Source organism: Marmota flaviventris, chromosome X, assembly GCF_047511675.1.
Source record: "Marmota flaviventris isolate mMarFla1 chromosome X, mMarFla1.hap1, whole genome shotgun sequence".
Taxonomy (NCBI): Eukaryota; Metazoa; Chordata; class Mammalia; order Rodentia; family Sciuridae; genus Marmota; species Marmota flaviventris.
Window position 1 is genome coordinate 56,737,191 of NC_092518.1, and position 16,209 is coordinate 56,753,399.

At 42.0% G+C, this 16,209-nt stretch overlaps 1 protein-coding gene and 1 pseudogene across 1 annotated transcript; one reads left to right on the forward strand and one right to left on the reverse strand.

Annotated features, from left to right (window-relative positions):
* Positions 1-233: 233 nt before the first annotated feature.
* LOC114093164 (U6 spliceosomal RNA) lies at positions 234-320 on the reverse strand (annotated as a pseudogene).
* An 8,579-nt stretch (positions 321-8,899) lies between these two features.
* Positions 8,900-14,514, forward strand: Slc7a3 (solute carrier family 7 member 3). The gene is made up of 12 exons (XM_027935847.2): positions 8,900-8,973; positions 9,999-10,398; positions 10,817-10,975; positions 11,189-11,366; positions 11,574-11,686; positions 11,818-12,040; positions 12,567-12,706; positions 12,796-12,898; positions 13,135-13,301; positions 13,459-13,613; positions 13,952-14,060; positions 14,198-14,514. Exons 2-12 carry the CDS (start codon positions 10,029-10,031, stop codon positions 14,326-14,328), a joined length of 1,848 nt encoding a protein of 615 aa, XP_027791648.1. The 5' UTR covers positions 8,900-8,973; positions 9,999-10,028; the 3' UTR covers positions 14,329-14,514.
* Positions 14,515-16,209: the final 1,695 nt, after the last annotated feature.

A 16,209-nucleotide genomic window follows, 5' to 3' on the forward strand; every position in this document is an offset into this window, starting at 1 on the left:
ACTTTTTTTTTCTTTTTTTAAAAAAATATTTATTTTTAGTTATAGGTGGACACATATCTTTATTTTACTTTATGTGGTGCTGAGGATTGAACCCAGTGCCTCATGCATGCTAGGTGAGCATTCTCCCTCTGAGCCACAACCCCAGCCCCTACTTTTTTTCCTAATAGACTCAGTGTCTCTGGTTTAATTCCTAGATCCTTGATCCACTTTGAGTTGAGTTTTGTGCATGGTGAGAGATAAGGGTTAATTTCATTTTGTACAGGGGCCATGCTAATCTTCTCTGTATCATTCCAATTTTAGTATATGTGCTGCTGAAGCAAGAACTAACTTCATTTTGTTGCATATGGGTTTCCAGTTTTGCCAGCACCATTTGTTGAAGAGGCTATCTTTCTCCAATGTATGTTTTTGGTGCCTTTGTTTAATATAAGATAATTGTAATTATGTGGGTTAATCTCTGTGTCCTCTATTCTGTACCATTGGTCTAAATGTCTATTTTAGTGCCAATACCATGCTGTTTTTGTTACTATTGCTCTGTAGTATAGTTTAAGGTCTGGTATAATGATGTGACCTGCTTCACTCTTCTTGCTAAGGATTGCTTTAGCTATTCTGGGTTTCTTATTTTTCCAGATGAATTTCATGACTGCTTTTTCTATATCTATGAGGAATGTCATTGGGATTTTGATTGGAATTGCATTAAATCTGTATAGTGCTTTTGGTAGTATGGTCATTTTGACAATATTAATTCTGCCTATCTAAGAACAAGGGATCAATAAATGGGATGGATTCAAACTAAAATTTCCATCTTCTAATGTCTTCTTTAATTAATTTATTTAGCATTCTGTAGTTTTCATTGTAGAGGTATTTTGCTTCTTTTGTTAGGTTGATTCCCAGGTTTTTTCTTTTTTTGAGGCTATTTTAATTGTAAATGGGGTACCTTTCCTCATTTCTCTTTCAGAGGGATTTTGACTCTTTTAGTTTTTAACTTCTTTTTTAAAAAAAAACTTTATTTAAGTTGTAGATGGATACCTTTATTTTATTTATTTATTTGTTCTTTAATTTATTTTTATGTGGTGCTGAGGATGGAACTCAGTGCCTCACACGTGCCAGGCAAACACTCTACCACTGAGCTACAGCCCAAGACCAGTTTTTAACTTCTTATATTCTCTTTCTGTGTGTCTCCCATGAACATATTTTGCTTTAGTCATTTTCCCTCCTTCCCTCTCTCTTTCTTTCTTCTTTCTTTTTTGTGCTTGAGATTGAACCCAGGGCTTCAGGCATGAAGCATGCATTCTTCCACTGAGTAATACCACTAGCCCTTATATTTAAAATTTTAATATATGATAATGTAACAATCATCAAATAGCCAAAAAAAGAATGACTAATGAATTATGTTAGGCCAAATGATTCTTACTTTAACAAAAAATTCAAATTTTTTTTGTGTATCTTAAATTTCATACACCAAAGGATATCAGAATGAATTATGAAGTAGAAAAAGTGGGATATTATCTGTTATAATATGATCATTTGTGTGTGTGTATGTGTGTGTGTGTATGTGTGTGTGTGTGGTGCTGGGGATTGAACAAAGGGCTTCACACTTGCTAGGCAAGTGCTCTAATAACTGAGCTACATCCCTAGCCAGTATTATATATTTTTTAATACCAGAAATTGAACCGAGGGGTGCTTAACCACATCCTCTCTGCCTGAGTCACATCCTCAGCCCTTTTATTTATTTATTTTTTCAAAAAATTGAGACAATGTCTCACTAAGTTTCCCAAACTGATGAACTTGCAATCCCCTGCTGCAGTCTTCCAAGTAGCTGGAATTACAGGTGTGTGTGCCACTATACCCAAATTAAACTTTTAATTTTTAAAACAACTTCAAACCTATGAATACTTTGAGTAGTATAATCAATACCCATGCACAGGGTTCACCTAGATTCACCAATTGTCAACAAGTTACATGTACTATTTTTTCTTTTCATACACACACACACACACACACACACACACACATTATTTTTGCCAAAAAAATATGAGTTTATGACACTACATTACTAAATACAATCCTGTGTCCCTTAACAGGAGGTATATTATGAGAGATGTGCCCTCAGGTGACTTCATAGTTGCACAACCATCATAGAGTGTACTTATGCAAATGTAAATAGTATAGCTTAATACATACCTAGGCTATACAGAATACACCATCACATTTGCAATTCATTGTTGACTAAAATGTGCTTACACAGTGCATATATACTTAGCCTTTATCTCCAAGGAACAAGGACATTCTCTTACATCACCTCAATACAGTTATCAAAACAAACAATCATTACTGATATTGTCATCATCTAACATGCAGTCCACATTCAAGTTTCTAAATGGTTCCTTTACATTTTTTTTTTGTCTTTTGTCTTCAAAACATTTGCAGTTTGGCTAGTTGTCTTTTGTCTTGTAGAATGTATTACAATCTGGTTTTCTCTGGTTATTTTTTCTTGACTAGATTCGAGCTAAACATTTTTGGCAAATTATGACATGGATGATATGTATTTCTCATTGCATCACTTCTGCAGGCATATAATGTCAGTCTGTTCTGTCATTTGTCATTCTAAATTTGATCACTTTGTTAAAGTAGCTTGCACTGGATTTCTCCATTGTAAAGTTTCACTTATAGGCAGAATTTTTTTTTTAACAGCATTCAGATTTATTGAAGATGTCAATAGCACTCCATTAGAAAGAATGAAGTGGGCCGAATGAGAGAGAGAGAGAGAGAGAGAGAGAGAGAGAGAGAGAGAGAGAGAGAGAGAGAGACTCAAGGCTTGTAGGCAGAATTTTGGTCCCTATGAACTTCTCTGGTGTTATACTCATGAATATATTGAGCAATATGGTAAAAGGGACTTTGCAGATGTAATTAGGTTACCAATTAAAATATGGAGATTGTCCTGGATATAATCACATGAGCCCTTAAAAGTAGAAGAGGAAGCCTGGGTATGTAGTTCAGAGATAGATTTCATACTTAATATGCGTGAGGCTCTAGGTTCCATTCTCAGCATCCCCTCCCCCACCAAACAAAGTAGAAGAGAGGAAATCAGAAATTCAAAGCAGGACAATGATTTGAGGCACAGTGACTTTAAGATGGAAAGGACCATGTGGTCAAGTTGGGCCTCAGTCCTACAACTACACTGAAAGTGAATTCTGCCAATAACTAGAGTTATCTAAGTGGATTCATCCCTCAATCCTTAAAAAGAGCAATGTATATCTGTAGATGTATGACTGATTTTTATCCCTGTGAGACCCTGAGAAAAGGATCCTGCCACACAATGCCAGTCTTCTGAACTGCATAAAGTGTGGAAGAAATGTGTTGTTTTAAGCAGCTAAGTTTGTAATAATTTATTATGTCAGAAATAGAAAACAAAACAAAACAAAAATACAAGTAATTTTCTCTTTAGGATTGTGGTAAGAGCCCTACCAGAAAAAAAAGGAAGGCTACCACATGGCTCTCTCTGTACCTATGTGGGTGTGCACAACTCTGTTGTAAGTTGCCACTCTATAGTATATAATATCCAATCAGAATGTATGTTATCATATAGGGGAGACAAAGAGGCTAACATGTAAAAGGAAAACTAATAAAGAATATAAGGTAACACCCTGCTGTACTAGGAGCTCAACTTTTGGATGCTAATCCACTGGGCCAGTTGCAGAACTAATAAACACTGCTTCCTAGCTGAAACCCTCAGTGTCCAGTCTCTCTGTGTGAGAATCCCACAACAGGATCAATATATAATCTGTGGGGTAATAATTTGAGATCCTGTAAATAGTGGATTTATCAACACCTAAGGATTGAGTATCCTTGCCTGAATTAGCTATTACTTTTGTAAGGGCTAAACAGTGATTTTCTTTCTCTCAACTGACTTATTTTCTGCCTTATTGATGTATATATATTTAAGGTGTACTTCATGGTGTTTCCATAAAGGTATACATTGTGAAATGATTGCCACAATTAAGCTAATTGACAATCCATTAATTCAAAGTTTCTTCTTTCTTTTCTTTTTCTTTCTTTTTTGGTGGGAGAGGAACTGAGTTATTTTGTTTGTTTGTAAAATTCAAGTATATATGGTATTATGTCAGAAATAAAAAACATTTGTCAGAAATAGAAATAGTATTATCAACTACAGTCACCATTCATCAGGTTTTCACAATTATTCATCCTGCATAACTGAAACTTTGTATTCTTTGAGTAACATCTAGGCAAATTTATGGAGACTCAGAGTGGACTTGTGGTTTCTTAGGCCTTGGGTGAGTGAGTTGTGAGGAAATGGGAGTGACTGGAAATGGGTATAGGGTTTCTTTCTGGGATGTGATGGATATACAACTCTGTGACTATACTAAGTCCTACTGAATTATACACTTAAAATGGGTAAATTTTATTATGCCACACGGATTTTATCTCAGAGATATTGTGATTTACAAGATGATGTAATTGGTCTTCAGCCTAGTTTCCGGGCACCCAGTTCCTAAAACCTTTGGAATTTCCAAAGTGATAAGTGTCTTTTTGTATGCTTATGAATGACTGTTGGCTTGGGGCTCCAGAAGAGCTTCCTGTTGGGGGCTGGTTGCCCAGGAAACAACCTTATGATTAGAGTGTTTTCAAGAGGTATTGTTTACATAATGGATAATATATATTTTTTAAAATATAGTTGTTGATAGACTTTTATTTTATTTATTTATATGTCGTGCAGAAAATCAAACCCAGTGCCTCACACACGCCAGGCGAGCGCTCTACCACAGAGCCACAGCCTCAGCCCTATTGGATAGTATATTTAAGACACCTTTTACTCCAAGAAGGAGGCATCCATTTATCCAACCTTATCTTCAACTGCTTTCTAACAAACACTGCATTTGCTAGGATGGTGTCTAAATGCCCTTGGCTTGATTTTCTGCCATCTCTGTATTTATCTCCACAGCTCTCCTCCTTATACTTCAAGGTTCAACTTGTTCAACTTCAAGGTCCTTGCTAACCTCCCTTCCCAACTCTTTACAAATCAAAAAGACTTCTTTATATATTCCAGTGTGTACTGACTTCTTTGCCTGAACATTTATATTGTCAATTTGCCATCTAATCTCATAAATAAATCAATCCCTGAATCTAAGAAACTGAATATTATCATACATACTAATATATTAGTCTGAATATGTATCAAGTTTTTATTGGATCTGTCCCTCATGCCAGGCAGCTGGAAGGAAGACTTGATTTCCTAATCTCAGCTAAGCATCACAATAACCCTCAACCCTGTGAACTATATCTATCATATACCAAAACTGAGGCTCAGAGTTGTTAGGTAATTTGCTCAAGGCTACAGTGGCTTAGATGGGAATTTAAACTAGGTATAGTTTGTAACACTGCATTCCTGACCTCTATTAATACTATTTCAATTTCATTGTATATGTTTTCTTTCTTTAACTAGATTTTATTAAGAGTAGGAGGGCAAGGATTTATATTTTGTGTTTCCTTTGTAGACTCTTCGTTATACCAGCTCCTATACATAGTCAACGCTCAATAAGTACATACTTTTTTGTAAGGGGGCGTGGTTTTGGGGATCAAACTCAGGACCTCAGGCATGCTAAGCCAATCCACCACTGAGCTACATGCCCAGCTCAATATTTGTTTATGGAATAACCAAGTGGAATTTTAACTAGCTCAAAATTCAAAAAACATCTAAAAGCCGGGACTTGATGGTGTGTGCCTGAAATCCCAGCAACTTGAAAGGGCTAAGGCAGGAGAATCACAAGGCCAGCCTCAGCAACTTAGAGAGATCCTGTCTCAAATTAAAAAATAAAATAAAAAGGGCTGGGGATGTAGCACAATGGTAAAGCACCCATGAGTTCAATCCCCAGTAACAACAAGAAAAAGAAAGAAAGAAAGAAAGAAGGAAGGAAGGAAGGAAGGAAGGAAGGAAGGAAGGAAGGAAGGAAGGAAGGAAAGAAAGAAAGACTTAGATGGTTAATTCATAAAATATTCATTATAGATCATAAAAGGAAACATAGATATTTGGGTCCATCCTTAACCCCCAAGATGTCCTGATAAAAGGGAACCACACCATCACAACTCTTTTTGTTCACCTATGAGTAAGAACTGATTGGACCACATGGATTATGGGTCCGATCCATTGTGATTATTCAACTCCTCTCCTAAAAGGAGATGCCTCTTGGCTTGTGCTTCTTCCATTTGTCTTTTTTTGCAGCAACACCTTCTCTTCTTGTGCACTTGAATAAAGTATAATACCTATGGGAGTCAGGCTTTAAATTCCAACAGGCATCTGGACACAGCAGTGCATGCCTGTAATCCAAGCAATTCAAGAGGCTGAGGCAGTAGGATCAAAAATGCGAGTTCATCTAGATGTGGCAGTGCATGCTTGTAATCCCAGCGGTTTTGGAGGCTGAAGCAGGAGGATTGTGAATTCAAAGCCAACCTCAGCAATTTATTGAGGCTCTAAGCAATTCAGTGAGACCCTGTCTCTAAATAAAATACAAAATAGGGCTAGGGATGTGGCTCAGTGGTGGAGCGCCCCTGAGTTCAATTCCCAGTACCAAAAACAAAACAAACAAACAAAAACCTTTAAGGAGCAACAAGCCACGTTTTGTCAAAAGGTGGTCAAGTATGACTGAGTCTCAGTTTAATCATCAGTAAAATGGAACTAAAGGGTCTGGGGATAAAGCTCAGTAGTAGAGAGTTCACAGGAGAAAAACTGTCTCCCAAGGAAGACATTGTCTCTGAAGGAGTTCCTGGAGAAAGGCAGGAACTTGACTCAGGCGCAGGAGGATCCTTATTGTAAGTAAAAGAAAATGATTTAAGCACATGTGAGTAGAGGAACAGACAGGAATTTATTTAGGAAAGCAGATACATATTCAAGGGAAAATGGAGACTATCAAGAGAGAGATGCTTCAGCCAGGCACAATGGCACACAATTGTAATCCCAGCAATTTAGGAGGTAGAGGCAGGAGGATTGCAAGTTTGAGGTCAGCCTCAGCAACTTAAGGAGGCCTTAAGCAATTTAGCAAGATGCTATCTGAAAAAAAAAAAAGTTGGGGATGTAGCTCATTGATAAAGTGCATCTGGGTTCAATCCCCAGGACCCTCCCCCCCCAACTGATACTATTTGATGTAAAACAAGGGAATACACATTCAAGAGAGAAATGTAGGCCATCTGGACAGTGATATGAATTACTGGGGTTCTTGGCTCCTCATTTATTTATTTAATTTTTTTTTTTAGCTGTCAATGGACCTTTATTTTATTTATTTATATGCAGTGCTGAGAATTGAACCCAGGGCCTCACACATGCTGGGCAAGTGTTCTACCACTCAGCCACAACCCCAGCCCCCTCATTTATTTATTTTGCGGTATTTGATATTAAACCAGAGTTATTCTACCACTGTACTACATCTCCAGCCATTTATTTCTTCATTTTTTTTCTTTTTTAAATTTATTTTTGAGACAAGGTCTTACTAAATTGCCCAGCTGCTTTAGAACATAGAATTCTCCTGCTTTACCTTCCTGAGTAGCTGGTATGCACCACTATACCCAGTCCTGGCTCCTCTTTTAAAGGAAACTTGGTGAGCTGTGGAAATGGAAAGGTGTGTAGGGATGATATCAGTCTGGTGATCACAAGATGGTTTATGGTGGTATGGTCATTCTCAGGATCCTTAGGCTGATATGGTCTTCATTATCTGATGAATAGATAAAATGCTGGAGTCTCCTAAATTGCAGGCTTCTTAAAATATCATATCTGTCTTTGCTTAATCTATTTATTGGTGGGCTAATTAATCGTGCACAAGGTGATTATCTTAAGTGAGGGATTTATGGTTAACTTTAAGATTTACAGATTTCCCAAAAATTTGGGAGTGACAGGCCTGGGAGAGAGACTGGCTTGGGGAGTGACAAGACTGGAAAAGTATGCGGAACTTTTAAATTAAAAACTATATTTCCTTATCCTTCCTTTATGTCTCCTTTTTACCTTTTTCTTTCATTTCTTCTAACCTCAGAGTGTGTGCGTAGTATGCAGGAGGCCAAGGATTTGCTCCCCAGCACGGGCGTGGGGAGTGGAAATTAAGCTCCTTTATCCAATATTTCATCATTGTCAGAATTTCATATTTAATAATTATAGGCAGCTGGAGATACATTTTGGAAACATCAGGGTCTAGAAATCTAGATGGGATTAATTATCTGTGTACAGGTGGTTTGAAACCATCTCCCAATTTCTTTCTATCTGCATTAGAAACACCATGGTTGAGGGTGACTCTGGTATGGTCCTTGGGAAAAATTTCAGGGAGGGGGACCTCATGTAGACAGGAAAACTAAGGGAGATTGAGGGAGGGGGAGGAAGAGACTCGGTGCTCTTTGCCTCTTCCACCCTTCTCTCTCTCTCTCTCTCTCCCTCCCTCCCTCCCCCCCAACACGAGTCTCCCATCCCCCAGGATCACGGATTCTGACTAGGGAAGCACAAAGGTAAAAAATCACAGGGGGTCTCTGGGCAGGAAGCCTCTTATTGTCCTGCTCTGACGAACAGTGAGGCAGTGGGGAAAGGCTGCCCTTCCCCCTTTTCTGCTCCCCACCACACCAGGTTTGCTGTTGAGGGTGGGAAGTAGTCTCAGACCCCACGCAATCCCTTTTGCAAAGCCAAGTGTGTGTGTGTGTGTGTGTGTGTGTGTGTGTGTGTGTGTGTATTTATGTGCGCGCGCGCGCGTGTGTGTGTGTGTGTGTGTGTGTTGTGTGTAGGGAGGAGGATTGGGGGTGGGATCCCATGACGTTACTGACTCCGCCTCCTGGTTAATATAAGGGGCGCTTGGCGCGCAACGACCCTAAGCAGCAGCTTTGAAGCGAGAGCTACTGAAGTCGGCAGCTCAAACCCAACTCGGTTTAAGTCAGCCTTTCCAACCTGACTGGAGATTCTCAGCTCCCTGTGCTAGTCACAGCTCTCTGGTAAGCCTCCGGGAACGACACGTGTGTTGAAGGGGGGGACGGCGAGGGTCTCGGCATACCTAGGATTCTCTCAGGCAACCATCACATGCAGTTCCATCAACGCCACTGTGACCTGTTGCTGGCGAGACCCCGGCCCCGGGAGTTAGGGCTCCCAATATCGACCCCAATCCCAAACCATTTCTAGATGGAAGCCCAAAAATCTGGGAGCTGAGTCAGGGGGCAACGGTCGGGACCCCAGATCTCCGCCAAGTGGGAAGTGCAAGCAATCTCGGGCTGCTCTGGGGCCCCTCCCGGGGCGAGTCTCCAAATCTTAGATGTCGAAGCCCCGCCTCGCTGTTGATGCTCACAGGTCAGCTTAGCCCGGCGAGAGGAAGTGGGGGAACATTTGCTTACTCCCTTGGGCGAAGGCAGCGCCAATTGAGCGGGGTGGGCTCGGTGAGGAGGCATGGAACTGAGCCAGTGCTCACTTTTTAAAATCTGTAACTGAGGTCGGACCCATCTCCTGGGAGGCCTGGGGTCCATGTCTCTGGAGTCTTGGGGGCTAGTACTGAAAGGTGCATGGCTATGAAAAGGGGGCTCTCCCTGGAGTTGCTGGCCTCTCCCGAGTTGAGTTGTGTTTAATTCCCAAGGAGCCTCAGGCCAGGAAGCAGGGTTCCTGCATTGGGGTCTAGGATAAATCTTGTAGGTTCCTGGCTAGTGAAAGAAGAAACCCAATAGTGTCTGAGCACTTAATAGGTGCCAGCCACTTTATTACTAGGGGCTTTCACGTGCTTCTGCTGAAATTAGTCCTTCCACAAACCTTGTGAGGTATTGTAATCCCTACTTGCATTATTTTAATGCCTACTTCCATATGAAGTAACTGAGGTTAGAGGTAGAGTGACTTGCCTTTGTCCCTTCAGTCCCCCCCTCCTGTGCCCCTTTCCCTCCCATAGCTCTTTTGCTTGGTGGAGTGAGTTTTGGAATTCACTTTTAGAGCTTAGGGATAATGAGCCCTATTGAAGGGCTTTTGTCTTGTTTTTCACCAGATCCTAGTATCCTCTTCAATTCCAACTAGAATGCTGTGGCAGGCACTTCGCAGATTTGGTCGAAAGCTGGTACGGAGACGTACACTGGAGCCAGGCATGAATGAGACTCGCCTTGCCAGATGCCTGAGCACTCTGGACTTAGTGGCCCTGGGTGTGGGCAGCACATTGGGTGCAGGTGTATATGTCCTGGCTGGTGAGGTCGCCAAAGATAAAGCAGGACCATCTATTGTGATCTCCTTTTTGGTGGCTGCTCTGTCTTCTGTGTTGGCTGGGCTGTGCTATGCCGAGTTTGGTGCCCGGGTTCCCCGTTCTGGTTCTGCTTATCTCTACAGCTATGTCACTGTTGGTGAACTCTGGGCCTTCACCACTGGCTGGAATCTCATCCTCTCCTACGTCATTGGTGAGAGACTGGGCAGGGAGGGAACTTCACAGCCAGCAAAGGGGCTTTGGATCAGAAAATTTGCGTTGAATGGTGAAGCCCTTGAATTCTTTATTATTCACAGGACCTCAATAGGGCTAAATGTGTGTTGGTGGGGGTCTGGGAGGGTCAGAGGTATGGAGAAATTGTTCTATTCACCTGGCAAAGTTTCCTTCATTAAGTGACTGGTTTTGGTTCTTTAAAAGTAATTATAGGGCTGTGAATATAAATCAGTGGTAGAGCATGTGTGTGCACCTCTGGCACCAAGGCTCTGGATTCAATTGAAAAAAAAGAAAACCAGTAAAGTTTAGGTGATAATGGGTTATGACAGTTATTTATGTGAGACTAGTGTGGGGGAGGGAGGGAATTTGACCCGGTGTTTCTCCCTCTGCTCTACCAGGTACAGCCAGTGTGGCCCGTGCCTGGAGCTCTGCTTTTGACAACCTGATTGGGAACCACATCTCTCAGACTCTAAAGGGGTCCATCTCACTGCATGTGCCCCATTTCCTTGCAGAATATCCAGATTTCTTTGCTTTGGGCCTTGTGTTGCTGCTCACTGGTGAGGCAAGGGGCAGATGTTGATGGGGGGGAGGGGCTGGGTGGGGCTTAGCCTAGGGGCTAGGGCTGGGACTGGGAAGGGCTAGGTGAAGGGGATAATGGCCTGGAGGTAGAGAAGCTGGGAAGGAATGAGTCAGCCCCATAGAGGCAGGAAAAGAAAGCTTGGACTGAGGGATCTTCCTTTCTCAAGGTCCTGATTGAATTTCTCCCACAGGATTGCTGGCTCTGGGGGCTAGTGAATCAGCCCTGGTTACCAAAGTGTTCACAGGGGTGAACCTTTTGGTTCTTGGTTTTATCATCGTCTCTGGCTTCATTAAGGGAGACCTACACAACTGGAGGCTCAATGAAGAAGACTATGAATTGACCAAGGCTGGACTCAATGACACCAATAGGTTAGAGAGTTTTACTCTTCTTCAGAGCTGCAGTGCTGGGGTCAGAATGAGGAGTAAGCAGATCCATGCTGAGGGATTCTTGATGAGGGTGGGGAAGCATGGGAGGCCGGGCCTTGGAAAACTTAGCCAAGTAGTTTGACGTTAGAGAAAAGGTATGGAGTTGGCTAAACATCACCCTTACCTTTTCCATTCCTTCTTCTGCTCTAGCTTGGGCCCTCTGGGCTCTGGAGGATTTGTGCCATTTGGCATCCAGGGGATTCTCCGGGGAGCTGCTACCTGTTTCTATGCGTTTGTTGGTTTCGACTGTATTGCTACCACCGGTAACAGGATCATTGCATTCTCACTGGGGCTTGGATGCTATGTGTGCTCAGGCTGCATGCATAATGAGGGTGGTAGAGGAGTGAACCTGTTTCCCTGGATCAAAATTTTTGTGCTGTGCCCTTTCCTGCAGGGGAAGAGGCCCAAAATCCACAGCGTTCCATCCCCATGAGCATTGTGATCTCACTGTTTGTCTGCTTTTTGGCGTACTTTGGTGTCTCTTCGGCACTCACCCTCATGATGCCTTACTACCAACTCCAGCCTGAAAGCCCTTTGCCTGAGGCTTTTCTCCATGTTGGATGGGCTCCTGCCCGCTATGTTGTGGCTGTTGGCTCCCTCTGTGCTCTTTCTACGAGGTTAGTATCAAATGTTTGTTTCAGCTGGGCACCATGCTGCACACCTGTAATCCCAGTGATTTGGAAGGCTGAGGCAGGAGAATCCTAAATTTGAAGCCAGCCTTGGAAACATAGTGAGACTCTGTCTCAAAATAAAAAGTTAGAGCTGGGATTGTGGCTCAGTGGTAGAGTGCTTGCCTAGCATGAATGAGGCATTGGATTTAATTCTCAGCACTGCATATAAATAAAATAAAGTTCATTGACAACTAAAAAAATATTTAAAAAAATAAAAAGTTAAAGGGACTGGGCACGTATGTACCTCAGTATAGTACCTCCAGGTTCAATCCCAAGTCTTAAAAAAAACCCAAAACCCCCAAAACACCAATTGCTTGTTTTCCTCTGACCAAAGTCTCAGATCATGGCATTTAGTACCAGAGAATATCCATTAAAAGAGCTGCAAAAGAAAGGTGGGAAAATATTAAACATGTAGGTTTGGGAAGAGATGACCCAAGTCAACTCATGTCATTCTGGGCATTCTTTAATGCAGCCTCTTGGGCTCTATGTTCCCCATGCCTCGGGTGATCTATGCAATGGCAGAGGATGGTCTCCTATTCCGTGTCCTGGCTAGGATCCACACCGGCACTCATACCCCCATCATGGCCACTGTGGTCTCTGGCATTATTGCAGGTAGGGAAAAATCCTTAGTTGTTTCACTAGTTCCTTTAACTTCATTATTCCCATCTCTCACTTCTTTGTCTTCTGCCCATCAATTTTAGCATTCATGGCATTCCTCTTTGAACTCACTGATCTTGTGGACCTCATGTCAATTGGGACCCTGCTTGCTTACTCCCTGGTGTCCATTTGTGTTCTCATCCTCAGGTAGGACTCCGTTTCTCTGTATACTGTGATTTGGGATTTTATTCTTAAGGAAGGATAGGGATCTACTCCTTTCTCTTGCACCTTGGTCATCCTGACTTTCCTTTATGACTTTGGGTATCTCACTGTCAAAAAGAGCTTCTTATTCTTAATGGTAATGTGAAGGTAAAGTTGCCTGGGAGAAGATGGTGAAGTGGTTAAGAGTTGTTTTTAAAACTGCTTTCTTAATCTTGCCTCAGGTATCAGCCTGACCAGGAAATGAAGCCTGGGGAAGAGGAAGTGGAGTTGCAGGAGGAGAAGGTTCCTGAAGCAGAGAAACTGACCCTCCAGGCACTGTTTTGCCCACTCAATTCTGACCCTACTCCACTCTCTGGCCAAGTTGTTTATGTTTGTTCCTCATTACTTGGTGAGCAGTGGAATTTCTCTTTGGGTGACTTTGGGGTGGACAATATGTCATGACATTTGGTGGTAGAAAGAGGGTGACCCTCGGAATGGGGTGCCTGATATCTTGTCATGTTGATCACAAGAATTGGTTTTGATGTCTCTCAACTTGACCTTTGAAGCTCTACTGCTGACTGTCCTTTGCCTGGTGCCATTTCCACTGCTTTCTGGAGACCCAGTGTGGGTGGCAGTGGTTGTACTCCTTCTGTTGCTTATTACTGGAACGACTATGGTTATCTGTAGACAGCCACAGAACTCCAGTCCCCTTCACTTTAAGGTAAATGACCTCTCCCTCCGTCCTCACCAACCTATCTTGGGTGAATAAGCATGAGATGCCTGTGGTCCAAGGTCTCTAGATATACTTAAATTGGGCATGAAAGGGAAGATATAGGAGGTACCTAGGCCAAAGACTTCTTTTGCTTCCTCCCAGTAGTTTCTTTCCAGTTCTATTTCCCCAAACTTTATGTATTCTGGGAGTCCCATATAAATGAGAGGCCACTGAAATACAGTGCCTGAGTAGCGGCTAAACTTGGCCTTTTTTGCCCTGAGAAAAATAGAGGTCTCTTTTTAGTTCACATTGTCACATGTGAAAAGGAAAATTTCCTTTGTTTCTAGGTGCCTGCTGTGCCTTTCCTCCCACTAGTGAGCATCTTTGTGAATGTTTACCTTATGATGCAGATGACAGCTGGTACCTGGGCCCGATTTGGGGTCTGGATGCTGATTGGTAAGTATCCACTTGGGGAGAGTAAGCCTTTTGGATGTCCTATCCCAACTCCTGTCCCTTTCTTATCTCCAGTAGGAGACATGTTAAACCTTTACAGATCACTGCTGCCCCACCTCACAGCTACCTTTACCCACTAGGGTTTGCTATCTACTTCAGCTATGGAATCCAGCACAGCCTGGAAGAAGTTAAGCCTGACCAACCCATATGCAAATCAAGGGCCAAAACTGTAGACCTTGATCTCAGCAATTCATGTGTCCACCAATTTTGACATAATTACAACCAAGTGCTGGCTGGTCCCCCCCTGCACAATAATGGAGAGTACTCTTGATCCCATGGAGAGCCAACCCTCCCATATAATGTTGGTGGGGGTTACTAATACAGCTCTGTATTTATTGTGGAGTAAAGGATGTGTCTTTGCTGTTTCTCATATTTTTTTTTACTTGTCTACTTTTAAATGGTCTCTGTAGTTGCTTACTGGCTTTAAAAAATATTATTAAAAGAAATGGTAAAAATATTGAAAAAAGAAATGGTGTTGTTCTTTGCTAGAGATGATATGTAGAGCCTCGCTTAAAGACTGGAGGGCTTCAGAGAAATGTCCCTTGTCTTTTCTCAAATCACTACAAAATGTTTTGCTATGCCTGGGTGTGCTTCTTGTAGATTGGGGCTTGGGGGTAGTATAAGCAGCACCCCAGTCTAATTACACTTAAGATATGTTTTCTCCCTTGCTACACTGAAGATTAAGCTCTGGATAAGTAGATAGCAATACTTGTTGCTGAGATTTGGGGGTGGACTCTGATCTCAACACTGGCATTGGTTAGGGCCTACACTGAGTCCATTGTCTTCTGTTCCACCACTTCTAGTTGGACCAGTCCCAGACTCCTGTGACTGCCTGGGCAACAGAAATTTTGGCTGGGTGCTTGACACTGCTGGGAGGAGGGGTGGACAGAAGGGGTTTTGGTAAAGGACTGTATATATACAAGGGTACTGATTGCTAAAGAAATCATAGGGGAATAGAGGTCAGCTCTGCTCAGACTATGAACCATTCATTAATCCATTTATCCAACAAACATATGAAATGTTAGACCCTATGCTGGGAGCTGGTGATACAGACATGAATAAAACATAGTCTCTGCCTTCAAGGAACTCACAATCTAGTGGGGGGGACAAGCAGGTATACATAAATACAAAATGATTATTTGACCTGGGGCAGGGGTAAGTGTTTAGTGTTAAAAGCACAGAGAGCCAAGTGCATGCCTATAATCCAAGCTAAAGCAGAAGGATCAGAAGTTTGAGGCCAGTCTGGTCAATTTAACAAGAATTTGCCTCAAAACAATAAAGGGCTGGAGCTGGGCAGGGTGGTGCATGCCTGTAATCCCAGCGACTGGGGGGGGGGGGGCAGGCAGGAGGATTGCAAGTTCAAGACAAGCCTCAGTAATTTAGTGAGGTACTAATCAATTTAGCAATACCCTATCTCAAAAAATAAAATGGGCTTGGAAATGTGGTTCAGTGTTTAAGCACTCTTGGGTTCAATCCCTGATACCAAATAAACAAAAGAGACTGAGGATGTAGCTCAGTGGTAGAGAGCTGCCTGGTTCAGTCCCTAGTATTGTCAAAAAAGTGAGTGTGGGTGGGGAGAGCTTGACTGTCAGTGAATGGTATGCAGAAAACCATAGAAATATGGAAAAACTGATTATTCTTGGGCTATGACATACAGTTTTAATGTAGTTAGAGGTTAAGATGTATGGGGTTGTGAAAATTAACAGACCATTTGAATGACCTTGTATACTTTCCTGAGGTGATCACATGTTATCTTGTAAATGGTATGTGTGTGGGGAAAAGAGGTAGGAAATCACAAAAATTCCCAGTAGAGTGACAGTTGAATTTGTTAATTTGAATAACAGCAAGGAGGGTGGCTTGGAAGAGGTTGAAGGAAGCTAGAGCAGGGAGATAATGGCTACCACTTACTGACTCATATGCTAGTTATTATGCACACAATTTCATGTTGTCCTTTCCTATGAAGTAGCTGTTATAATTATTTTTTATAGAAGAGGGAACAAGTTTTAGGTAAGAAATATGCTGTCAATCACATAACTTTGAAAGATCAGGGCCTGTTTACAAATCAAGTTTGGGGGATGAATGTTCTATTCAG